This window comes from Typopeltis vanoorti, chromosome 4 (assembly GCF_054136105.1).
Source record: "Typopeltis vanoorti isolate ZY-2024b chromosome 4, IOZ_Tvanoo_1.0, whole genome shotgun sequence".
In the NCBI taxonomy this organism is placed as follows: Eukaryota; Metazoa; Arthropoda; class Arachnida; order Uropygi; family Thelyphonidae; genus Typopeltis; species Typopeltis vanoorti.
Window position 1 is genome coordinate 43,391,029 of NC_143552.1, and position 27,677 is coordinate 43,418,705.

The 27,677-nt window shown below is 36.4% G+C and overlaps 1 protein-coding gene across 1 annotated transcript in view; it reads left to right on the forward strand.

Moving 5' to 3' along the window:
* Positions 1-7,441: 7,441 nt before the first annotated feature.
* Roe1 (grpE protein homolog, mitochondrial Roe1) overlaps positions 7,442-27,677 on the forward strand; it is a 49,781-nt gene continuing 29,545 nt past the window's right edge. The window contains exons 1-2 of the mRNA XM_090391113.1: positions 7,442-7,565; positions 25,652-25,859. Of these exons, the coding sequence (XP_090247239.1) occupies positions 7,462-7,565; positions 25,652-25,859 (312 nt within the window). The 5' untranslated portion in view covers positions 7,442-7,461. The remainder of the gene's footprint in view (positions 7,566-25,651; positions 25,860-27,677) is intronic.

The window sequence follows — 27,677 nt, forward strand, 5'->3', positions numbered from 1 at the left end:
TCTTTTAAGAGGATGTCCTGGTTTTCTATTCTCTAATGGTTTCTAATTTAAGGCTTGTTTTCGTAATCTTTCTGGCTTTATTCTTTGAACGTGTTCATCAATTTATGTTTATATTTTTTAATTTTTTCAATTACTGATTCCTTATTCAATTCCATAATTTCTTCGTTTCTTTTGTGATCAAATAGAGTATACTTTGCAGTTTTTTTCATAAACTTCATTTCAGCTATTATTAATCTTTGTTTGTCTTTTTGTTTTATTGTCCAGATTTCACTTCTTATACCACTGGTAGGGCTAATGTATTGGATACTTTTAATGATTATTAGTCTGGTTTGTTTTTGAACTAGGTTTGGTTTAAATATAGAGTTAAATACACCTGTTATTTTTAAATAGTTCGCAACTTTTAGGTTTATATCTTTTTTCATTTTTATATGTAATCATGCGACCCAGGTAGTTAAATGAATTCACCTGTTCTAAGATCGATGTGTAGTAGGATAGTAATATCGCTAGTCTTCTATAATGGATGTTCGCCATTGTTTATATTACTTTTTTTAGGATAGATATTTCAAGGTTTCCACTTTTCGAATGTGGATCAAGATGTCTCTTATTATTATTATTGCTAATCTACTTCCATGTACGAAAATTAATGCGTTGCTGGCCAATTGTAATACTTTTGCTTCTGTATGAGTAGTTCTGTAACCACAGCTTACCCCATTGACGCTGTCAGTGGGCCATGACTGTGTAGATTTCCAGTATTGTAGAGCATCTTAGCAATAGAAGGTAGTTCGGAAAGGGGACTATGCAGTGTTGATCATTCACTAGATTGTGCTTAGTGTAAGTCTTCTGAAGGACGCGGTTCATAATGTGTTTTCGAGAGTTGTTCTTGCATAAGCCTTATATTATTATTATTATTATTATTATTATTATTATTATTATTATTATTATTATTATTATTGTGTGCCAATAATAATTATTATTGTAAACTTGGACTTTTTGGAGGTGTCACACCTCCAAAGAGTCAAAGGACTCATCGAGGGAGGGCACATATTTCTACAGCTCTCTGTTTCCATCACAATTACCAACCATACCAAACTGCCATTACCATCATCATCTATGTCATCACCATCTACTGACCATAGCTACCACTAATATGTTTTTGTCTGTAAATTGTGTCTTTTCAATGCCGATGTTTCAGAAATGTACAAAAGAGCTTCTTTCTTTCATCCTTGAAGAAAAGATGTACCTGAAAGATGCCATTTTTTAAAAGGAGTTCAGTCGCTGACCTCATATATTGAGAGTAGTGTCTAGAGTTGGTTTTGTTTCAGAGGAAATACGTGATTGCCTATAGCATGCAAAGAAGGAGGTCTTTAGATGTCTCAGTACTTTGAAGACCTCATTCCAAAAGTTACAGAACTGTTTCTCTAAGTGAAGCAGCTGCATATATGCTGTTTGTTAGCTCCTGTTTGATGCTTCTGTAGGTTGTATGTCCAGCTGAGTATATTAATGATTCGAGTGTTTTCATGATATACGCCTAAGTATTTTGTCCTACATTTGACCAATATTATTCAAGTGGAGAGTGAGTTAGCCTTCTTATATGTACCTTCCGAAAAGGTAGCAGTTTTTGTGGAGTATATTTTGCACTCGCCATATTGTTCATATCGTCTATGTGCTGAATGGATTGGTTTAATTTTTTCCTCATTACCTATTATAATGGTATCATCATTGGATTATGTCAAAAAGTTGATTTTCAGATGTGGTTACATTTTACAGGTTCGTTTCGACAATACGAATATTTTCTACAAGAAAGATTCAATGGCTAGTGTATACAGTTTTTTAAGAGAAAGATATATATATGTGTGTGTGTGTGTGTGTGTGTGTGTGTGTGTGTAGAGAGAGAGAGAGAGAGAGAGAGAGAGAGAACATCCTTGGTTTCCTCTCAAGGTTATGATAATGTCAGGTGATCCAATTATTTATTTTGTCAGCAGAAAGGGCTTTCCGGTACAATTGGGAGACGTTCCGTTTATGAGGGACCCATATCCAAATGCTCTCAGGATTTCAAAAAGACATTTGTTCTATACTGTATGCTCAGCTTTCAGTTTGATTTGCAATGTCTACGCGATTTTTTGTTGGATTTAAGTTATCGAGTATTGATTTTCTAGAATAGAATAAGTTATATAGTGGCCAATAACTTCAGGATAACCCATTACTTTGGAAAGATCTTGTTGTTTGCGTTAATTATTTCGATTGGAAGTCTGTTCTGAATGTCTGCATGGTCTCCATTATTTCCTATCAGACGATACTGAAGGCGTGAGTGGTTGTCAAAATCCATTGGATTAAGCTTCTTACAACATTTTAAGGATAAGTGGACAGAGTTATTCCAAAGAAGACTAGAGAAAACTCTAACCTGAGCCAATCTAGGCCAGTGGTTCTTAACCGGTGTATCTAGGAACCCTTGTGTTCCTTTAACTGGTCACAAGTGTCCGCCGGTGAAAGATGTCACATGACACCGGTCTGAGTGCAATTTGCTGCCCTGATCCTAACAACTAAAGACTGCTATGCACGTTGATTTTTAAACTAATAGAATATAGTTTATAGGTCATGTGTTTGCAGAATATATTATATCTACACACTAATCCCTGGTTTCAAAAATATTTCCGCCAATATTAAAACCTGTACTAGACCAAGTTGTAAATATGGTAAATTACATCATGTCAAGACCTTTAAAAGCAAGCCTTTTTAAAAACTTAATATCTATGGAAGCCAAGTACGAAGCTTTGCTTTTGCACACTGATATAATATGGTTACCCAGTGGTAAAGTGCTACATGGAATTTTAGAACTTAAGAATGAATTATTGCCTGTTTTCAAAATGAAGATACAGATGCTTTTGTAAAATGTCTACAAAATGATATTTAGTGTACTAAAATGGCATATTTAGCCGATATTTTTAATTATTTATATAGTGTTAAAACAAGTATCTAAGGGGGAGAATGAAAATACTTTGACATCCACTGATAAATTGTCAGTTTTTCAGAAAAAAGTATGTCTTTGAAAAAACTGCATATCAGAAAAAAATACAGTGCATGTTTCTTTCGCTCCATAATAAAAATGTCGACGAAATTATTTCCTTCCTTAAATACAAACAATTATGACTGATACGAAATCCATTTGACACAGTTAATACATCGAGGTGTGAATTTTCGTTACAAGAAGAACAATTAGGTAACTTGTCAACCGGTCGTATTCTAAAAATGAAATTCTCTGAAATAACTTGAGGAATTTTGGATAATTGTCCAAGCCAAATACCCAGCTCTCTCCAAAATGGCATTGAAAATTTTATTACAGTTTTCAATATCATATTTGTGTGAGGTCGGTTTCTCAATATTAACCAGTATAAAAACTAAAGAGCATGAAAGAATTCCTAAAATAGACAAAGAGATGGTGGTAGCTATACCACATATTAGACCTGATATTGCTGAAATCTGCAACGAAAAGCTCAAGTATCGCATTACAATAAGTTCTATTTTTATAAAATGCAATTCTATGCTTATCTCTGTTAGTTGTTAGTTTTATGACTCTAATGCTTTTGGTGTTCCCCAAATTTTTCTTATAATCAAAAGAGTTCCGTGACTTCGAAAAGGTTAAGGACCACTAGTATAGACGAACCCTTTGGTCGGAAACGCCTCGGTTCGATTCCCATCCAAGATGTGAGGAACCATTACCGGGTCTCTTTCGACTGAAGGTAAGTTAGCTGGTCTCATAAGAAGGTAGGGTTTTTTCGTCCATCAGAACAGGTAAACCAGCCCCATGAACACATATCTACAGGCATAGGGCACACCGGAAGGCATAGGACTAATCACGTTTCCCTCGAATCAGTCGTGGTTTCGAATCGTAATAGGCTATGCCTAATTCTGCATGCAAAATATATCCTACACTTTTTTTGAAATGCATTAGTCTCAGCAATTTCACGCACTTTGACTCGCCAGTCATCCAATACCATATCGGACACTTGATCAATGATTTCTGGTGCTGTTACAGTTTTGTGACGTATTTCACTTGGATCAACTTCAAGGTTGGTACTGTCATGTTTAAACTTGGCAGCCTATTTCTTAATTGCCGAAAACAAAAGAGAAGAGTGCTCATAAACTTTTATGAACTTCAAATGAATTTTATTTGGCGTTAAACCTTCTTTTACAAAGAATTTTATAACAGCACGATACTCAATTTTATACAATTCAAGGGATACAGATAATACTTTTGCTTCAGATGGCCTGTATAAAACAAATTGCTTGATAGAATGACTTGCAATTTCACATGGATGCTTATAACAGATGAACCAACTATGAAAAAAAATCTTGCCGATAGTGTTGCCATCCTTGGTCGAGAACGAAAAACTATCAGACCACCCTCGTACACTGCTTGGAAAGAAGTTAAAAGCTACCATATTGTGAAGAACATAAGATACAGCCAAAGTTTCCACCTTAATAAGATTTAGGAAGTCGTTTCTCTGCGATAATTGCAGTAAACCTACGGGGGTATACTTTCACATGTGTATGATATTGATCAATCGGAATGTTGGAACAATCATCCTTTAGGTATGCAATTAGGTCATGGAATGTTGTGGCATGCACGTTCCTTGACTTAATTCAATGATCCAGTTCATCTCATAGGTTCCAGTAGGGTTTAGATCAGGGCTCTTCATGCCAGTCAAACACGCGATGCTCATGTCCGCATACCATGCAGTTTCAGCTGCAGTCATATGACGATACATTGTTTTGCTGAAAGAGACAATGATTAGTTAAGTAGAAACGCCACAAAGCGAGAAGCATTGCATTGTCCAAAATGTACAGATACTTCTCGGAGTTCAGTCTTTGTGTCTCCACAAAATCGGGTCTGAGGCCAAACCAGGAAATACAGGACCTTGTCATCACACTTCCACTTGCTAATTTTATTATTGTGGATACGCTCTCTGATAAGAGACGTGAACAGGGCATCTGCCAGACCAACACACGTCCGTCTGCATGGTAGGGAACGTAGCGTCCTGCATCCTTAGATTCGTCGCTTCATAACAAAGCTTTCAATGTTTCCATGTCCTTCTGTATACCCACTTTACACTATTGAAGAAAACTCTGCATTTTGGTTCCCGTAATGTGTGGCTTTCACCCTGATGTCTTGCTATAGAAATCCATGTTGTCAGAGTCGGTTATGAATGTTTTTGTGCAGAATCACGTTCCGCTCGATGCCCGGAACTCCGCATTCAACGCGTCAGCCTTCGAATGGCGGTTTTTATATATTATTTCTCGTAGCACTCAACGGTTAAGTTCAGTGAGGGTGGTGGGTTGCTTACAGCGGGTGGCACATGCAGTTGTCTGTCTTCACTTCCATCTCACTGTTATTACTGATTTTTGACTTGGGATGGCCCAATTTGTCAAAAAATTGCCGAACAGACATATCTGCAAAACATGGCATCTTATTACAACGTCTTTTTCTAACTCCATCAATTCCCTATTCACAGCCATTTCATCAGGACGAAGTTTTACTGACTTGTAAGCATTACATTTCTCCAATTTATAACAGCTACAAACACGTGACTCTTTACATGGCACAATGCACCTTCCCAATGCGGATGTCCGTTGACATCCGCATTGGGAAGGTGCATTGTGCCATGTATATCGTCAGTGGTGTAGGGTAGATAAATTTTGGGTTCTTTTTGACTATCGTTTGCGTTTTATGGTTTAGGAAGAGACAGTAAACCTTATAATTAGTTATTGCAGCAAAATTGCCCCCATACAGACAATATAGAAAGGCATGATCTGGTAGTAAAAGCTGTACGCTTGAGCTTATGCAGGATATATGAATCCTACCTTGCAATGCTCCTTGCAAATAGAAAAAGTTATTGAAGCTGAAAATGCACAGATATTATGGGATCTTTAAACTCAGACCAATAGACATTTTGAACATAATATGCTAGACATCATTGTAGTCGAACAACCACATGTGCGGTCAATTCATGTGTCAATACCAGGGTTCACTAGAGTAGAGTAAAGGAAAAAGCGCTTGAAAAAGTGATCAAGTATAGGGATCTGGAGATCGAAATTGAAGACGTTTGATCAAAAACAGCAACAACAGTTTCCAATGTTTATAGGTGCGCTAAAAGCAATACCAAGTACATTTATGAACCATCTGAAAAAAAGATGAGCCTTCCAGATGTAACACCATCTGAAATAGAAAAAAAAATGCACTTTTAGGAACATCTCTCGTTATATAACCATATCTAGTCGATTCGGATAAGGCCTGAATTGGACTCGCTTGCCAGTCAAAGATTTGATTATGATGTTTCATGTTTCTTGTTACTTTTTGCCTGTGAGATTTGTAATAATAATAATGATAATAATAAATTTTTTAAAAAAATTTTTTTATGATAATATTTTTATTGATCTGCTAAAATATTTACACATACAATAAACATGTTGATTGACATTGCAACTTATAATTTTAGAGAATTCAGCATAAAGTGCTGCATTTTCTACATTGGATTTCAATTAAAATTTTTAAAAATACTTTTTTGCCTTTATATTATGTATTTATAACACATGTTCTTCTAATATTTACAATAAAGATTATACAGAATTTTTGAATATAGAATATACATAATAATTTTTTATTTTTGTTCTTTCAAATATTTAAATATGTACAATGATCATCTATTCAGTATATTATTTTACAAGGTTCAGCACTTTGTGCTACATGTAATGAGATTTAAATAGTAATGCTGATTACAGTTTTTTTTAAATAACCATCATAATAATAATTTACAATTATATTGTTCAGAGTTACATAAGTAGTATTATATTACATGTTGTAGTTTACTATTTTTTTTTCAAGTTTGAAAAGGTGTGATTATACAACAGTATTTACACATATGCAATCTAAATATTATATTTCCTAATTCTCACAAACATACAGTGTAAACTCATGATTTATATTTAAAAGAATTTTTTTATTACATTGCATACATTTGTTACAGTTATTATATGCATTACATACATTTGATTACATATGATACATTACTTACATTTGTTTACATGTGTTACTTAAATTAAGTACATTGGTTTACATATAATACATACGTTACATACATTGGTTTTCATGTGATACGTACATTACATGCATTTGGTTACATATGATACATCTTGGATGAGAACTAATTTCTTTGCTTTCATCCTCGAAGCTTATATGTAAGCTTATCTGAGGATTGATGTAATCTATCCTCAGTAATAATAATAATAATATTAATAATGAAACAAGAAAACTGAGGTGGAATAATTATATCTTGGAGACTCTTCCCCCATTCCCGTATTAAAAAGAAAACACTTGATTCCCACAATGTCCTTAATTATTACTGTGGTTGTTACCTGAGGTCGCTGCTTTCCTGAAATATGATGAATGATTTTTATTTTTCCAAAATGGCAGCATCGGTGTCCATGTGTCGTGCTGTTTTTTGCGGTGTCTCTGTTGTTTCCAAAAATGCAAGATATATAGCACCTCTACACAATTCTTTGTGTAAAGGGTGAGTTGGCATGTTACCTTTGTTATAATTTTCCATTGGTATAGAATAAATAACATAATATTTTCAACTTTTGACAGCTGATGCAATCTGTTAGCTTCTCTATGAGCTCTTTAATTAAGATACCGGAGAATTGTAGTCATTACATGAAAATTGTGCATTTCGAATGTTACAGTAGCATTTAAGTCTGAAAAATAAGTATATTAAACTAGTGACGTAAGTTCGATTTTTGGGCTGCCATTAATACGCTTTAAGGTATTATTATTATGAGATACCTCCAGGGAGTCCAAAGACTCATCGAGGGAGAGTGGTAACAGAATCGAACGATTGAAGCCCTTCCGACAACTTACCGCGCTCAAACTTGCTTAACATTTTGCGTTAGCCATTAGTAGCAGTGGCTCTACCAATCGACCAACCTTTTCTCTAGGTACGCTTCATATCTCTCCCTTAGCTTTTGTAGGAACTCATTCGTTTGGTCATCTTTGCATTGATGGATTCTTCTGCATTAAATAGTCACGTTTATGTGTGTGTCCATGAACACTTGACTCCCACTAGCTACACACACATATATATATTAAAGATACCAAGAAATTTTATAGGTTTTAATCCTTTTTCACACACACACACACACATGTGTGTGTTAAAGATACCAAGCTATTTTAAACCTGGTTTTACTAGGGGGCACTGCCTCCATGGTGCTCAAACCCCCAGAGAGTTCTGAGCTGGTAAGACAAAAAAAACGTTTCAAATTTTGGCTTATCTCTTTATATATATAGAGTATATATATATACAGGGTGTTCGGGATAAATTTGACATATTTATAATTAATTATATTTTTCCGTAAGTTACATGTATTAACACACACTTCTCTTCATTTAAAAGTTTGGACCCTTCTTCATTCATATACAAGATGTCAGAAAGGATGGATAGCTGGAACCCACCTGAATCATGGAAGAGAATAACTTGTATCATGATGATTCGTGCCCGCCATCAAAATAAGGATATTACGACTGCTGCCCAATGCTCCCTGAATACAGTAAAAACAATCAGGCATGAACTAGAGACTTGCAATGGTGACTACGAGGATGTAGCAAGAAGAAAGATCCCTAGCAGACGATCTGATTGCGTTCGTACAGCAGAATTCCTCGCAAATCTGCAGGAACAGGTGTTGAAGAACCCTGGCATTGGAATTCGGGCTTTGTTCGTGGAGTTGCTAACTGTAGTCAAGCCCTGGATAACAAGGGTAGCCAATGGTAGGCCGTATGTATGGCAGCAGGATTCGGCCCCTTGCCACACCTCTGGGAAAAGTCAAAAATGGTTGTCTGAAAATTTCTACGACTTCACCAGTCCAAATGTTTGGCCTCCAAACTCCCCAGACCTTAACCCCATGGATTATTTTGTATGGGGCGCAGTTGAAAAAGACACCAATCGCACTTCCAGTAATACAAAAGCCCAGTTAATGGATAAAATTAAAACAGTTTTTGCGGCCCTTCCCAGGGAGACTGTAGCATCAGCTTGTTCGAGGTTCCGAAGCAGAATTGAAGCTGTGATCGATGCTAATGGTGGTTATTTTGAGTAAATCTTGTTGATAGTATTGTAATTAACTCTGCCTGTAATGTTTTTTTGTCAATTCATTAAATTTAATAGATACAAAGAAGATTTTCTTTTTCCTTACGAAACTGTCAAATTTATCCCGAACACCCTGTATATATATATATATAAATAAACCTTCAATATTTGCCTAATATATATTGTCATAATCATCATCATGAACCATGGGCTCACTGCCCGTTGATGTCTGATATGCCTGTTTCACTATCTTCCACCTTTCTTTGTCCAGTGCACAGTGTCGCAGTTTTTGTACACCCATTCCACACCAGTCTTTTATATTGTCTATCCATTCTCTGTATGGTCTACCTCTTCTGTTTAAACCATCCAAAATACCAAACATAAATGTCTTTATTTTACGGTCCTCACTCATTCTACAGATGTGTCCAAATAATTGCAGCTTCTGTTTTATAATCTTCTGCATTAGATTCTGTTTTGGCTGTATCTTCTTATAGAGCTCTTCATTGGTAATTTTCTATACCCATTCTATTCTTAGAATCTTCCTGTAACAAGTTCTTTCAAATGACAAAATTCTTTTTCTTGATTCCTTATTTATTACCCACGTTTCAGATCTGTACAGTACACCGCTGAAGATGCATGTTTCCAATACTCTTAGTTTTGTTTGCAGACTGATCACTTTACTTTCCCAGATGTTATCCATGGCCTTCAGATTTATTCTTCCTTTTGCAATCCTGATCTTTATTTCTTTTTTACAGTCCAAGTCATTTGTCAGTTTACTTATCAAATATGTGAATTGTTCTACATTTTCTATATCAATTCCATCCACTTGTATCTTTTGTTTCATGTTGTTCTCACCAAATATATCTCACGGACCACTGAAACGTGGTTGACATAAGGGGATATAATAACAGGAATAGAAGTTGCTGGGTATAGCATTTTTCGTCAGGATAGGAGGGGAAAGCATGGTGGTGGGGTACTGCTTATGATAAGTGATGACCTATGTCCTCTAAGAGTGGAGGCTTTGGAAGGAAGTGAGACAAATGATTTTGAGAGCATATGGTGTGAGGTAGAGGTAGTCAAGACAGGATATTTAGTGGGGTGTTGTTACAGACCCAGGAACACAGAGGATGGGGACCAGGAGATGTTTAGACAGCTAAGTTTGGCAAGTGCAAGAAGAATGATTGTTATGGGAGATTTTAACTATGGTAGTATAAATTGGAGAGAGGAAGATGCATGTAGCAATAGGGGAATGGAATTTCTAGAATTCTTGAGGGACAAATGTCTTAGGCAACATGTAACAGAGGGAACAAGAGGTACAAGAGTTTTGGATTTGGTTATAGCATCAGAAGAGTTGATAATAACTGAGATGACATCTCTCCCACCAGTTGGAGAGAGTGACCATATGGTTTTGACTTTGAAAATGAATAGACATGCAGGAGTATCAAAGAGACGGGAATTTATGTGGAATTATAATGCAGGTGATTATCATAGTCTTAGACGTCAACTTTGGGAAGTTTCATGGAGGGAGGAATTGGAAGGCCGGGATATCATTAGTGCGTGGGAAATTGTGAAAGAATATTTGTTACCAGCAATGGTAAGTTGTATACCACGAGTGAAGAAGAGGACACAATTTGGAGTAAAGTGGATGACAAACAATATTAAACAGGAATTGCATGCGAAAAAGAGGCTATGGAAGAGATATAAGGAGACAGGTGAAGAGAGGATGCATGCAGAATATAAGACGCAGGCCAGAAGAGTGACTAGTGTTGTAAGGAAAGCGAAACTGGGATATGAGAGGAGATTGGCCATAAGATCCAAAGAAAATCCTAGGGAATTTTTCAGCTATGTGTCCAGTAGGAGGAGAAATGACTGTGGAAGAATGATATTGTGGGATAAAAATGGAAATAGAGTGACTGATGCAGAGGACATAGTGGAATTGTTCAATGAACACTTTATTGGAGTATTTCATCCTGGAGGAGTCAGTTTTAATGATCGAGGGATAGGGCTGGTTCGAAGTTTAGAGGTACAGGAGGTGAGTATGTTTCAGATACTCAGTACTCTGGATGTTGGTAAAGCTTTGGGACTGGAGGGTATTTCACCACGAATTTTGAGAGAATGTGCTAGGGAACTGACAGTGCCTTTAACCTGGCTTTTTCAATGAAAGTCTGGGTGCGAGAAAGGTGCCCAGGGAATGGAAGGAAGGTAAGATAGTGCCATTGCATAAGGGTGGTAACAGACTGGTAGTGTCTAATTATAGGCCAGTTTGTGTGTCATCAGTAGTTGTTAAGATCTTGGAGAAAGTAGTGAGGGACTATATACAGCATTGGGCAGATGAGGGTAATGTTATCTGTGAGAGTCAACATGGATTTGTGAAAGGGCGCTTTTGTTTTAGCTATATGCTAGCCTTTTATAATAAAGTTACAGGAACATTAGATGAGGGAAAGGCATATACTGCAATTTTCTTAGACTTAGCAAAGGCATTTGACAGGGTGCCACATGATAAGCTGATATTTAAGTTTCAGCACATGGGTCTGGATGTCAGATTTGGTCAACTGGATTCAGGATTGGCTGTCTGATAGGTATCAGAGAGTTGTGTATGGTGGAGCAGTTTCAAGGAGGCAGAGAGTTACAAGTGGGGTCCCACAGGGCTCAGTACTAGGACCTATATTGATTAACCTTTATATCAATGACATTGGCAGTGGATTGCAAGGGGATATTCAGTTGTTTGTGGATGATGCAAAGCTGGGAAGGATTATTAGTAATAGTGCAGATGTGGTAGCCCTGCAAGAGATTTGAATAAGCTAGATAGATGGGCAAATGAATTGGGGGTGTCAGTTTAATGCAGCAGAATGTAAGGTTTTGAGGTTTGGGAAACATCGATGGGATGTTGCATTCTCTATGGGAGGAGTTATACTGGAGGAAGTAGGGGAGACAAGAGATCTGGGGTTGATGATTGATAAAAACCTGAAGTTTAGGGGACATATTGCAAAGGTGGTGAAGGTGACATAGAGGATTGCTGCAATTATGGGAAGGACACTGACCTGCAGAGATAAGAGGGTTATCATTCCGTTGTATAAGTCTCTGATCAGACCACACTTGGACTATTGTTCTCAGATTTGGTCCCCAGGATTTGAACGGGATAAATTAACTGTGGAAAGGATACAAAGACGGATGACAAAGATGGTTTCAGGACTGTACAAGGATAGTTATGAGGATCGGCTGAGGGAATGTGGACTGCAGAGTTTGGTGGATAGAAGAAGGAGAGTTGATATGATTGAGACTTTTAAACTGTTGAGAGGTGGTTACAGGATTGACACTGGGGAGTTCTTTCGCTTGGTTGAACAGCGGGAAGGAGTGATGACAAGAGGCCATCCCTGGAAGTTACGAAAGGAAACTGTGAGCAAGAGGGTGAGGAGTGGTTTCTTTGCATGGAGGGTGGTTGAACCATGGAATGCATTGCCTGATGGAGTGGTGAGAGCGAGAATGGTCAATGAATTTAAGGAGTGGTATGATAGACTTTGTGTTTCTTAGGGGGGACCTCTGGATGAGGCTTTTGACTCCATGGAGGCCTGAATAATAATAATAAAATACTGTTGTCTTTGTTATTTCCAAGTTCATAACAAGTCCATATCTCTTCTTTTCCTCATTTAACAGTGTCAGTGTTTTTTGTAGTTCTCTTTAGTCTTCTTCAATAATAATAATAATTGTCATCTGCAAATCTTAGATTGTTAATTCTCATTCCGTGTACAGATATTCCTTTGGCATCTTCTTTCATTTTATCCATTGCTCTTTCTAAATGTGCGATAAAAATGCTTGGTGATATTTGGTCTCCCTGTGTAGTATATCTGCTTCTTTTAAACCATTTCCCCAATTCATCACCTGTTCTAACTGCTGCAACTGCATTCTGATCAGCGTCTTTTCATATAGCTATTAGTTTTTTATCAATTCCATAGGATTCCAGAACTGCTAATGTCACTTTCTGGTCAATACTCAAATGCTTTCTGAAAATCAACAAAGCAAGTATATATGTTTTTGTTTTTTCTTCTAGCTTTCTCTGCTATTAACCTCATTGTCAAAATTGTTGAATTGTAGTTCTATCCTTCCTAAATCCTGCTTGCTCGTCTGCAAGGTATGCTTCCAATTGTGTTCTCAATCTTTCTGTCAATATGATGATCACTTTACCAAGGTGACTTATCAAGGCAATTGTTCTATAATTTTTACATTCTAGCTTATTTCCTTTCTTGTATAATGTTACTAATTTTGATTTCACCCACTCCTCTGACATTTTCCCTTCTTTCCATAGCATATTACATAGTTGGTGCATTTCTGTAATCATACTTTTACCACCATATTTAATCATTTCTCCAGTAATGTTTTTGTTACCAGGACTCTTGTTGTGTTTTAGCTGTCCTATTGCTTTTTCTACCTCTCCTCTCTTAAAATGTCGATATCATGCTCATTACCTGATGGTGATATCTGCTTCAATTCTTCAGTGAGTTTCCCAATGCTATCTGAATCTAGTTTTTCTTCATATAACTCACTACAGTATCTTGTCCACTGTTGTACAATTTTTTCTTTATTCATCAATACTTTGCCTTTTTCATCTTAGTTGTGGTCAGTTTTGGTTGCTACTTTCTATTAATGGTTCTGATCATTTTGTATACTTCCCTTGTTTTATGCTCTCCATAGTACTGTTCTATATTGTTGCATTAGGCTTCTAACCATTTCATCTTATCCATTCTGACTGCTTTTTTTCACCTCATTACACACACTCTTCTATATTGCTCTTCTATTTGTTCTGATGTATCCCTTCTTATCTTCAACATTCTTTTCTCCTGTACTAACTTCAGTGTTTCTTGTGTAATCCATTTCTTCTTGATCTTCTCTTCTTCTGGTACTGTTTCTTCAACTGCATCTTCTATCGCCTTCATTACTCTTTTCACTCTTAAATTCGAGTTTTTTTTCTTTCTCCACACTTTTAAGTTTCTCTTCTAACACTGTTCTGTACCTTCTTCCTATTTCTGCTTCACTTATTCATGCTGTTTCTCTTCTGTTCTGATGTTGGGGTTTAAATTTCTTTTTTAATTTCATCTTGATGTTTGCAATCAATAAACTATGGTCTGAGTCTATATCTGCTCCTTGAAAAGTTCGAATTGCTGTACTGATGTTATCCATCTTCTTTTAATCATAATCATATCAATCATGTTTTTGGTTTTCCCATCATTTGATCGGCACGTAAATCTTCTGCACTCCTTTTGTTGGAATCTTGTGTTACAGATCATCATCTCGTGGTCCACAGCAAATTCTAACAATTTTTTACCTCGTTTATTTCGTTCTCTGAAACCATATTTTCCCATGACTCTTTCCCAACCATCATTATCTTTTCTGACTTTGGCATTCCAATCTCCTTAAATAATTAGCACATCTTGCTTTGGTATTGTTTCTATTGTCTGTCAGATCTTGGTAGAATAAGTCAATATCCTCATCTGTGCTGTCAGATGTGGGTGCATATATCTGGACTATTGATATGTTGAATGGCTTTGCCTGAAATCTTGCTACTATGATTTGTTCATTAACTGGTTTGTATTCTAACAGTACCTCTCGAGCTCTTTTGCTAAGAAGGAAGCCAACTCCTGTTTCGTGCATGGTGTCATGTCCTGACCATATTACTTCGCAACCATTGATCTCTCCAGATGATGTCCATCTCATCTCTGCCAATCCTTGTATATTCCACCGATACTCTTCATTTCCTCATGAAGTAATTCTAATTTTCCTGACATCCAGAGTGTCCGCACATTCCACCTTCCTACTGTTAACAGTTCTGTTAGTTTCTGTGTCCTTTCGGTATCCCGCTTTTCGATCCAACCCCGATCGCTCGATTGGTATCGCGGGCCTTGTTTATTCGGGCGACGCCTGAACCGGCATGTTGTAGCTGTTAATTGTATAGGCATCAGATTACAATCGTGTTTTTTCTTTACGGTCAGAGCATCGACACTCATCTGACCGACCCCTCCTCCTTTATCCAGGCTTGGGACTGGCATAAGACCCCTAAGGATCCCATGGCGGAGTTCTAATATATATGTGTATATATAATCCGAACGCTCACATTTTAAAGTAAATTTTACTTTAAACATCTCGAAACCACACTTCTGTAATAGATTTATAATGTGATACAAAGTTATTCTTTGTATCATGATTTAACTTTCCAAGTCTTCTTTTTCACTATTGCCCACAAAGTTTCTGTTGAATTACTCTCAGGAGAGTTACCTGGCTACTGAAGCAGTTGGATGTTGTGAATTTCGAGGAACTATCTCTTTTTTTGTTTTGAAATGTGTCATGGAGCAAGATCCTGTTAGAAGATGAGTTCTTTGTCTTTCTGGATCTGTGGGATCACTCTTTTCTTCAGTATTTTTATGAATTGGTCACTTTTCATCATGCTGTCAACAGGCACAAGTTATCCTGTACCATCATGTGTAAAACAACCCCAGAACATCTTTTTGGCTGGATGTTTAGGAGCAGAGGCGAATGCTGGTCTTGAAATTCGCGCTTGCTCTTGTTATCATTCAGGGAGTGAGAGGTGTGATTGAAATCTGATTATCGGAATAATGAATTACAGGTAACCCTCATGTAACACGGATGTTAGGTTCCATAGAAATGCCACATTATGTAAATCGCATTATGCGATACTCAGATCACATACAAAAAAGTAGGGTTATGTTCCGAAATCGTTTTTTAAAAAAAAAAAAATTATATAAACAACAATGACATATCCAACAAAAATATATTTTTATTTAATTCAGGTAATTTATGTAAGTTAAGAAAACATAAACTATGACACAAATATGTAGTATAAAGTTATAAAAATTACAAATTGTAATTAAGCTTCATTGCACGAAATGCATAAATGTTTTAGGCAAAAGAAAAATAAGTGCATATTTTAATCTTTATTAGCATGAGGATTTGAGGATCGGTTAATAAACATTAGTTTTGTTTTGTAATCACCTGATGCATTACTACAAAACAGTAGAGTAAGTCTGTCTTTGGAAACTTTGAATCCTGGAACTGATCTTTCATTTTTCGAAATATAGGCGTGTTTTGGCATTTTTTTCCAATATAACCCGGATTCATCAGCATGGAACTATAATTGAATTATAAATGTTTATAAAATTTGAGAGATTTTTGTTTAATAAGATTTCCATCCAAAGTAATTTTTCAGTGCATCTTCTTACCAAATTATTAGAGATTTCTTCATTTTTCTCTTAGAAAATTGCGTACACAAGCAACGAGCTTTGCACTTACCGCTGACCCAGCAATAAACACTTTCTCGGATTTTATGTTCATTGTGTTTGATTGTTTGAATTGTTGATTCATTTAAATTCAAAGTCCTTACAACAACTGGTTTTTCTCCATTTTTCAACTGATCCATGATTTTAATTTTTTTTTTCTTCGAGACGAATTTCCTTTTCAATGCAATTTGTGGCCATTACTATAAAAATAATTTTTTTACATAAAAAAGCATTACATATTAATTATGTATGTAATTGTAACTCACCAGAAAATAAAGTGCTCAGCTTGAGATAACACACTTATGATTTTCGATGCACTTTCCTGGCAGAAAACGAAGACAGTTTTCAACAATAAACACTTTACACTGTATACAATTGACATACAGCACAATTGTGCTAAAGGGTGTTTCCCCTAATATAAATTCGCTACTTATAACTACCTGCACGATACGGGCAGACACAAATTTAACAAAGATAAATTTTGATTTTTAAGTCGTGCGATGAAAAATATATGAAAAGATAAAGGGTTACTGCAATTTGTAGACTGCGTTGTATAAGTACCGCGTTATAAGAGGGTTACCTGTATTGACCATTTAAAACTATATATTTAGAAATTTATGTACATATAATCATACAAATACAACATTTATTTTACAAATGATATTCTATCTTTTTCAATTTAGCTACTTGAATACAAATTCTACCCTATGGTTCTTCTTTACGAACTGGTCAATAACATTGTCATAAAAAGTTGGTTGTAAATTAATTTTCTCAAGCAACATGCACACTTGTAAAGGCTGTTGAAGCTCACTGGCTAGAGCTATGTTGACTGCATATGACCTGTGGTTTAAGCAACAGAGTGAGACAATGTGAAATGGCTATTGCATGCACATGAAATCACAGTGCTGCTGCAAGGACCTGTAAGCTCCTACAACCGAGCAAGCCAAGATAGCTTTGACTAGACGAGCAAGCATCGGCCTTCGATACACAACGCAAAGCTCAATTATTGCCATGCAAGCTTAAGACGTTTTCTGTCTACAAAAATAAAAGCCTAAATGGAATGCTTATAAATGCATGCATTTATTAACAAATAAATAGTACTTCTTTAAATAATGAAACTTGTGGTGCGATCATAATTAAAATAAACACACTTATTAGCCACAGTGAAAATTATTTAATTGTAAATATTTCATTCTAAGTATCTTAGGACATCGTCAGTACAGTAGTTTTAAACAATAATAGGAACAACATACAGTTAGGGCGCATGATTACAATAGAATCTCATTAAACGTGCATAACGTGCTATAAAAAAAAATTATTTAACACAATTTTGTATGACAATTTCCCATACTTTAGGAATAGTAAGAATGTCGTTGCAGTTTAAGTTTGGTCTGTGTAGTAGTGCTTCAGAACTTTCTTTGTATAAACGTTCATGTTTATATGAAGATCTCTGTAAAAGTTTAGACTTTTCCCAATGGATCCTATGGTTTGGATTTTCAATACCGTGTTGAGAGAGGCCAGATTTCTGCGGTTTAAAAAGACGAATGTGGTCTTGATGTTCAGAGATGCATTTCTGAACAGACCTACCTGTCTGTCCAAAGTAAGACAATTTGCATGAGCATGGAATCTCATAAACGCCAAGCAACATCAAAGGTGAGAGTTTGTCCTTAGAAGAAGGTAACAGGTTGTAAATTTGGTTGATAGGTTTGTAAGTAGTGGCAAAATTGTATTTCTTCATAATTTTAGAAAGATGTTCGGAGATGCCTTTAACGTAAGGTATGGGAATCCTATGGACTTCTTCCTGTCTGGTTTGATGTGTGGAGAAGTGACTGATGATTTTTTGAGTTGTTTTAGGTTACTTTGTTACTTCTAATTCCTGGTTTAAACATTCTTCAGAGGAGCAGAATTTGTGTGCTCTGGAAACTAGTGATTTAATGATGCCAGATTCCTGAGATGGATGATGATCAGAAGAATTGTGAATGTAGCAACCTGAGAATGTAGGCTTGCGAAAGACAGACATGGCGATGGAACCATCTTCTTTTCTTTGGATGTGTAAATCCAAAAAAGAGATACCCTGTGGATATTCTTTTTCTGTAAAGTTGATGCAATGACGAAGGAGGTTAATTTTATCTAGAAACAGTTGTAATTCATGTTCAGGATGATCCCAGACTGCAAATACGTCATCGACATATCTTAACCAAATTTTTGGTTTGGGTTCAAAAGTGAATATTTTTCTTCAAGGTGTTCTAGAAACAAGTTATTTGCAGTCTGGGATCATCCCGAACATGAATTATAACTGTTTCTAGATAAAATTAACCTTCTTCAACATCGCATCAACTTTACAAAGAGGCTAGGAATAAGAAAAGTCTCATTGACTATGTTATTGTTGATAGTGATGTTTTCTCCCTGGTGCAGGACACCAGAGTGTACAGAGGATTTGAAATTGGAAGTGATCACTATTTAGTCTTGAGCAGGATAAAATTGAATTTCATATTGAAAAGAATAACATGTAAGAAAGTTTTAAAGTGAATAAAAGTTGAGCAGCTCTCAGATGCGAACTGTAGGCTAAAATACACAAAGATTATTGAAGAAAAAATGAAAGAGTTTGAGAACAGGAATCAAACCTTGGAGATTCAGTGGCAAACTCTGAAGAAAACATTGATTGATTCTGCCAGAGAGGCATGTGGTGAGGTTATCTGTAAGGATAAAAAAATCAGAACTCCCTGGTGGACACAGGAAGTTAAAGAGGCAGTGAAGGAAAAGAAGAAAGCATAACAAAAGTTCCTGTCAAATAAGTCAGCTTGTGCTCTTAGAGAATATAGAGACAAATGCAAGAATGCTAAAAACTGTGTAAAACTAGCTAAACAAAAGTCATGGGAGGACTTTGGCAAGAATATAGAAAATAAATATCAAGAAGGTGGCAAAATATTCTGGAGGGTGTTGAAGAAGCTTAGGAATGGAGGAAAGAGTGCTGTAAAAGGAATTAGAGATTATAAAGGTGACATGAAAACGGGAGAAAAAGATATCCTTGAAGTATGGAGTAATTACTTTGAAAAACTGCTAAATGAAACAAGCAGTGATGACAGCACAGTGGTAAAAAACACTGATCAGGCATGCAGACAGGAATACATATCCATACTTGAAGTAGAAAAAGCCATCAAAGGCTTGAAATATGGAAAGGCAGCAGGAGTAGATGATATTCGACCAGAAATGCTGAAGTATGGGGTTATAAGAGTCTTACAGTGGCTGCACTGCATAGTTCAGAATGCCTGGACAGAGGGACAAATTCCCGATGATTGGAGTAGAACTCTCATAGTACCCATATATAAAAAGGGAAATAAAACTGCATGTGAGAATTACAGAGGTATTTCCCTACTGAGTGTTCCTGGCAAGATCTATGCAAGTATACTTGAGAAACGGTTGAGAAGAATTGTGGAAGAAAAGCTTTGTGAAGAACAAGCTGGATTCAGGCCAAATAGAGGCTGTCAGGATCAGATCTTCACTTTACGACAAATAGTCGAGAAAGCATGGGAATATAACAAAGATCTCTATTTAAGTTTTGTCGATCTGGAAAAGGCATATGACAAGTTGCCAAGAGAGAAGCTATTCAATACGCTTCAGTTATATTGGTGTCAATGATGCATTGTATCAAGCAATACTTAGTCTTTATTTGAGTTGTAAGGCAGCAGTTAGAATTGAAGGAAGTACAGGAAGATGGTTTAATGTTAAATCTGGTGTGAGACAAGGATGTACATTATCCCCTCTGTTATTCATTATCTATATGGATCACATTATGAAGGAAAGTGGTATTAAACATATCAAAATTAGAGATGTTAATGTCAGCTCTTTGCTTTATGCGGATGATGTTATACTTCTAAATAAATCTGCTACAAGTCTGCAAGATTCTCTGACTAAATTGAATAGCTGTTGTAATAGATATGGTATGAAGGTCATCAATAAAAAGACAAAGACAATGAAAATAGGCAGAATCATTGAAAATGTCAACTGTGTTGTGAATGGAGAACCTGTGGAACAAGTAAAACATTTCAGCTATTTAGGCACGATTTTTACTGAAGATGGTAAATTAAATATAGAAATAGACAACAGAATCAGCAAAGCTGGTATGGTGGGAATTCATATGGAATAAGAGAGAAATCAGTCGGAACACTAAATTAGCTGTGTACAAGACAGTGTTCAAACCAGTTTTAACTTATGGATCTGAGAGCTGGGTCAGAAGTAAAACACTTGACCAAAGACTAGAGACCACAGATATGAGAGTCCTGAGAAAGATTATAGGCATGAACAGATGGCATCAATGGGAATATCATATTAAAAACAAGGATATAAGAAAGAACTTGACATTGTCAGCATCCAGGAATGTGTTAGCAGAGCTAATCTGAGGTGGTATGGTCACTTAAACAGAATGGGAGAGGAAAGATTAGCAAAACAAGTGTTCTCTGCCAGGTTGGCAGGAAAACGACCCAGAGGAAGACCAAGATATAGGTGGATTGATACGGTACAAAGGGCCTTAGACGATAGAAATATAAGATCTGATAATGTTGGAGTCTTGACAAGTAACAGACTGATTTGGAGGAAAATTGTAGATAGGAAATTAATAATGATGTAATTTTTTTCATGTAGTACTATCATATCCTGTACACCCCTTGAGGGTACATGGCAGGAATTTGATGATGATGATGATGATGCAGCATGTATAAATATTTAAACTGTAGTTTAATCGATCCTCTATTTCGTCTCAGTCACTGAGACATCATCAGCAAAACAATATTAAAACTACAAAAACACACATAAAAATAAGTGGGAAACTTAGACTGAAAGCCTCAAGTCCTATGAGGGATACCCCTCTATTGGTGCTTTTGGTTAGCTTTAGCTGGCAGGAAATCAAAGTTTCCCAGTCCCTGAAGTTTAATACAACAATATTTATCATGATTAGATTGGTTTTTTTTTTTTACATCTTCTACTGATTCTAAAAAAAAAAAAAGTCAACTTAGTATTTGTTGTAGTGAAGCATAGTAGTTTTTTTCCAGTTGATTCGATGCAAAGTATCCAAGGTATGGTCAGCTAGACCTGATTGACAATACTTATGGAGACAGGTGTAATTTTTATATTGCTAGGTGGATGTTTGCAGATCTCACAGTTTGACCATAATAAGATAAATTGTAATAACAAGAAACTTTATAAAACACCTGGAAAAGAGAGGGGTGGCATACTAGGGGTCAGTATTTTCTGACCCCTAGTATTTTCCCAGTATTTTCTGACCCCTGACCTAGTAATTACATCTGAGGATTTGGCTGTAACAAATATGATCACATTGCCACCAATCGGTGAGAGTGATCATAGGGTCTTGACTTGGGAGGTGGCTAAAGGTGTAGAATTTTCAATTAAGACAGGGTACATGTAGAATTATTGGGCTGGAAAGTATGACAAGCTTAGGAGTTTGATTGGTTCAGTGCCATGGCATGTACAACTGCAAGGACTAGAAGTTGATAGTGCATGGGAGGTAGTTAAGAAGTGTTTGCATGAAGCAATGGCTGACTGTATACCTAGAGTTCAAATAATAAATCAATTAGGGGTTAAATGGATGAATAACACCATTAAGTTTGAGCTGCAAAAAATGAAACAACTATGGAGGGAATTTAAGGAGAAAGGTGACCGGCAAGCACACGAACAGTATAAAGCACAGGCCAGAAGGGTAACGAGTGTGGTAAGAAAAGCAAAAAAGGATTACGAAAGAACATTGGCCATGCAGGCTAAAGAGAATCCTAAACAGTTTTTTAGATATGTAGCAAGTAAAAGGAAAAATGTACATGGCAGAATGATTTTAAAGAATGCCGATGGTAGGGAGGTAACTGAATCAGTTGATATAGTTGAGTTACTGAGTGAGCACTTTACAAGAATATATCATCCAGGTGGTGACATTGCAGAAATGAATGTACCAGTAGATTATACGGGAACTGTGGTGAATGAAGTGGAGGTGAGTAGTCTATTGCATAACCTCAATGACAATACATCTGTGGGATTGGATGGTATACCAGCTCGTGTTGTACGAGAAGCAGCTAAAGAATTGTCAGTACCCTTGACCATTGTGTTTAATTTGAGTCTTGGGTCTGGGTTAGTCCCGAGGGGGTGGAAAGAGGGGAAAATAGTTCCACTGCATAAAGGTGGTTCCAAGACTGCTGTTGTAAATTACTGACCGATTGGCATATCCAGAAATATTGTCAAGGTCTTAGAGAAATTAGTCAAGAAAAGAATACTGGATTGGATAGATGAAAATGGGATATTGTATGCAGGACAACATGGTTTTGTGAAGGGTAGATCATTCCTCAGTAACTTGCTCACATTTTATAACACAGTGACGGCTGAACTGGATAGGGGTAATGGGTTTACAGTAATACTACTGGACCTTGCCAAGGCTTTTAATAGGATACCACATAGAACTCTAATGAGTAAACTGGAGCAGATGGAGGATAGATATAGGGTTGGTGAGATGGATAGGAGGGTGGTTGAAGGAGAGATACCAGAGAGTGGTTTATTCAGGAGCAGAGTCAAAAAAGACAGCTTGTGACTAGTGGAGTGTCACAGGGCTCTGTTCTTGGACCACTGCTTTTCAATTTGTTCATCAATGATATAGGAAAGGATTTGAGAGGAAGTGCTCACTTGTTTGCTGATGATGCAAAGTTGGGTAGAGCAATTATGAGTGCACAGGATATCAAAATTTTACAGGATGATTTGGATAGGTTAGAGGACTGGGCTAGGAAAAATGGATGTCAATTTAATGTGCCAAAGTGTAAGGTTATGCACTTTGGGGTGAAAAGAATAGCAGCAGTATATCGAATTTTTGGAACCGTACTCCAGGAGATTGATGAGGCCAGGGATTTGGGAGTGTTGGTGGATAGGGAATTGAAGTTTAGGGGGCACATTGCAAAAGTGACTAAAACAGCTCACCAAATCACTTGGTTTCTGAAAAATACTTTAACATGCAGAGACAAACAAGTTGTTGTTCCTCTGTATCGAGCCTTGATAAGACCCCATCTGGACTACTGTGACCAATTATGGGCACCAGGGTTTCTTTGTGATCGGGAGGAAGTGGAGAGGATCCAGAGACAAGTGACCAAGATGATAGCAGGTCTGTGGAGTGAACCTTATGAGAATAGGTTGAAGATTTGTGGGTTGCAGAAATTGGTCGATAGGCAAAGGAGGGGTGATATGATTGAGACTTTGAAATTACTGAAGGGTTTCTATAAGATTGATCCAGAAGATATTTTTGAAAATATGACTGGTGGTGGGAGGACTAGGGGCCATGAATGGAAGCTGGGCAAGAGCGTGGTTGACAAGGGTGTTAGAGCTAGGTTTTTTACTTGAAGAGTAGTGAATAAGTGGAATAAGCTTCCAGAGTCTGTTGTGGGTGCTACGACCGTGAATGAGTTCAAGGCAAGGTATGATAGATACTGTGTGGATGTCGAATAGTTGTGACATGATGTTAAGGCCTCCCTCGATGAGTCTGTCGACTCCTTGGAGTTGCCCGGAACAATAATAATAATAATAATAATACACAAATCCCCCCCCCCCCCCAATATGTTGCTATCAAAACTCTTGCCAGTAGAACCACCAATCTCTGTTCTACCCAGGATGAACTTACAGTTGAACTCTCCTCTATTTGTCAGATGTGCAATGGCTAGAATGCCAAAAAAAAGATCAAATTAACTGAGCCTCCCATCCTTCTCAACATGCAGACTGGTAATGCTATCATTGTTCTTTATATCTATGAACCTTAGAAAAAATAACCAGAACTCTAAAAAAAAAAAAAAAAAAGCATATTCTCTGCACTGTATTAAACCTTATCTAAAGCTGGGTGCACTTATCTTTATTATTATTGCATGAGCACTTCCATGGAGTCCTAAGACTCATTGTGGGAGATCCAAACTATCGAAACAATACCTATCATACCTCTTCTTCAAATTGTTAACAGTCAAAGCACTCAGAACTGATTCAGGCAACCCATTCATTCATTCATTCATTCCTTCACCACTCTCCAAGCAAAAAATCTAGTTCTCACACCACTACTAACCACACCTTTATTCAACTTCCAGGATGCTTGTTCTAGCCCTTCTAGCTGAAAGCATTGAAATATTTCCCCCTGCATCAATCCTATAAAACCCTTTAAGTAAATTAAATTTATCTATCATGTCCCCTCATTTTCTCCTATCAACCAACTTCTACAATCTACACATTGTAGAAGTTGGTTGGGGGGGGGGCATGAAAGGTAAAAACTTTTTTTTAATGAATTGTTACAAAAATTCATTACAGAAATGTTTTCATGAATTGAGTTGCATGGTATACAACAAATTAATTTGAATTGGATTTTTTAGAATTATGGCTAGAGGAAACAGCCTATGAATCCTGTGAAATGTTGCATTTGTTTTGTAGCTGGTTTGTGGAAGTAAAAATTTGAGTATCCAGGAGGATAATTCGAGCCATGCCTGTATGAGATCAGTTAATTTTCTTTCAGTCATAAAGCCCTTATGAAGGTTTCTTTAAATTTAGATGGATTCAAACCAGAGTTTTTTCAAATCAAGGGGTACAAGTCCTTGTTGATTTTAGTTACCTCAGTAGTTATGCTGCCCAGTTCCACTTTGCATATGTCGCATCATCCTGACTTTATCTGACTCTAGAATAGAAGGACCTATTTGATAATTAATAATCCTCAGAACAGACAAACCAGTCCTGTGAACAAACACGGATGTACAGCCATGAATACTTATGACAAGATGTGGAAAAGATAGGATCCTCTCCACATGTTGTTATGCCTGTAGTTAACAATGAGTCACATTATGGTGACTCATTTCCTGGATAGGAGATGCTGCATGAATGGGAATAATTTCCTCACTATGCATTTGTTTCTACTGACATTTTTAGAAAAAAACAAATATAAAATCAATGTTAACTTGTGCTTTTTTAACTTATTAGAAAGATGGTAAAGCTTGGTGACAGAATTGTTATATTAAATATTTATTGCTGTGTGTGTGTGTGTGTGTGTGTGTGTGTGTGTGTGTGTGTGTGTGTGTGTGTGTGTGTGTGTGTGTGTGTGTGTGTAAAATATATAAACATACATCTTTGTTTGATTTCTGGAACATTTCCATACTTTATAATAAGATTTAAAAAAAAAAAAAACTCAAACTGTTTAACTCATGCATTTTTAAATATTTCTTTTAGATTTCTGTTTAGGAGAAAATGGTCTTCTGTGGCATCTTCTGGTCCTCTTACCTCAGATAAGAATTCTGTATCCCCAGCAAATGAAGCAGACTCACCACCTCAGACTGAATCTCCATGTGAAACCTCAGGTAATGAAGAGGAATCTGCAGCTTTTAAGACTTTGAAAGAGGAACACAATAAGTTACTGCAAAGGATAAATGAAATAGATGTAAGCATATTTCAGCTTATAGCATAAGCAACATTTAAGTGATGCATAAATATTTATAACTGTTTTATTTATCATGTGGCATTTTCACAGAAATTACTTCTGCTTTCAAGTTTTATATCATATTCCTAATATGTACCCTCAAGTGGTGTACTATGATGATACATGATTAAGTTTGTATTATTTAGTAGCTTCTTATTAACAGATTAATTTAGAAGAAAATTATTTGTTGTATCTCCAATATGATGACATCTAACATTTCTGGCATTTTTTCTGCATCCATTCACCCACCACCCAGATCTTGGTCTTTATTTTGTGCCATTCTAGCACAAAACAGATGCAAAACATCTGTTTTGCAAGCCTTTCCTCTCCTATTCTATTTAGGTGACTGTACCACCTTAGATTACTCTGATCACATTTTCATGAATGCTAACAATGCCAAGCTCTTTCTAATATCTTTGATTTTTAATATGCCATCTGCTGACTTCTAAATTTTCTCAGAACTCTCATGCCCATGGCCTTTAGGCTTTGATTACTGTTGTATTTCTAATGCAACTCTCAGATTCATAAGTTAAAATGGTTTTGAACACAGTCCTGATACCTGTAATTTAGCCTTTCAGCTAATTTCTCTATTATTCCATATAAATTTATTCAGCTAGTTCCCTGCCATACTAACTTTGTTTATTCTGTTATCCATTTTTAAATTTGCCATCTTTCCTAAAAATTTTTTTACATGAATATCTGAAGTATTTTACTTTTTTAAGGATGCAGTCAATGTTTACCACAGGGTTTTCCATGTGCTGAATCTTGAATGGAAAATTTTATTTTTTAATTTGGTTTATTCAGGATTCAACAAGAATTGGAAAACAATTAAGAGATACTTGAGCTTTAGTATAGAAACTGATTGTGAAAGGAGTATATAGAATGAATAATTTATATAATGATACAAAACGTGAATCAAAAATGGCAATTATTCTGTGTGAAGAATTATGTTTTAGTTAATTGTAACGGCCATAATATGTTCTATGTGAAATGTATGTAATCTAAAGTTCAAGGTGCTTGGGTGAGTATTACGCTTGCGGCAGTATAAATTGTCGGAAAGCGGCTCACACTCGAATTCACAGAAGAAAAAAGAGGGCGCTAAAGGTGCAAAATAAAAACGGTTAGTCCCCCCCCCCTTGCAGAAGACTTTTTTTGATCATGGCACTTTCACCTTTGCTCGAGTTGTGACTGTTTGGTTTTTGACCTGCTCTTCTTGGATGAGCGGTTCTATCTCGCCTTGTGATGGATCCAGGATAGCCTGTAGATGTTCTATATCGGCAGCCGTAATTCCCGTATTCATGACCGCAGTGTGGAATAGGATCACCGGAAACAGAACCAGACCAACGTGGACAGATCACCAGCCGTGCTGAAAGGGGCAGACGAGACATACACCATGTATGGCCACATGCGTAAAGGTAATTCTACGATGCTCCAAACTAAGTTTTCAAGGAAGGAGAACCCAGTACTGTATGCAGAAAGTGGACTATCTTGGTAAAGTAATGTTTTATTCTCCCTTATGTTAGAAGAGAAGTATGCTGTAAAATAAGTGTGAATTGCAGTTAAGTATTAAATGTGAACAAACATTCTAGTGAGGAACTTTAGGTGATTAGCGTTAACTGCAAAGATCTAGATCTTAGAGTGTGATAATTATGATTTGTAGTCTTTAACATATTTTGATAGGATAAATTGAGAAGATTAGAGTTTTGATATATGTATTGTGTACAGTCAAATGAGTGGAATCTTAAAAGGAGCCTATGTTAAATTTCCAATTAAGTTCTA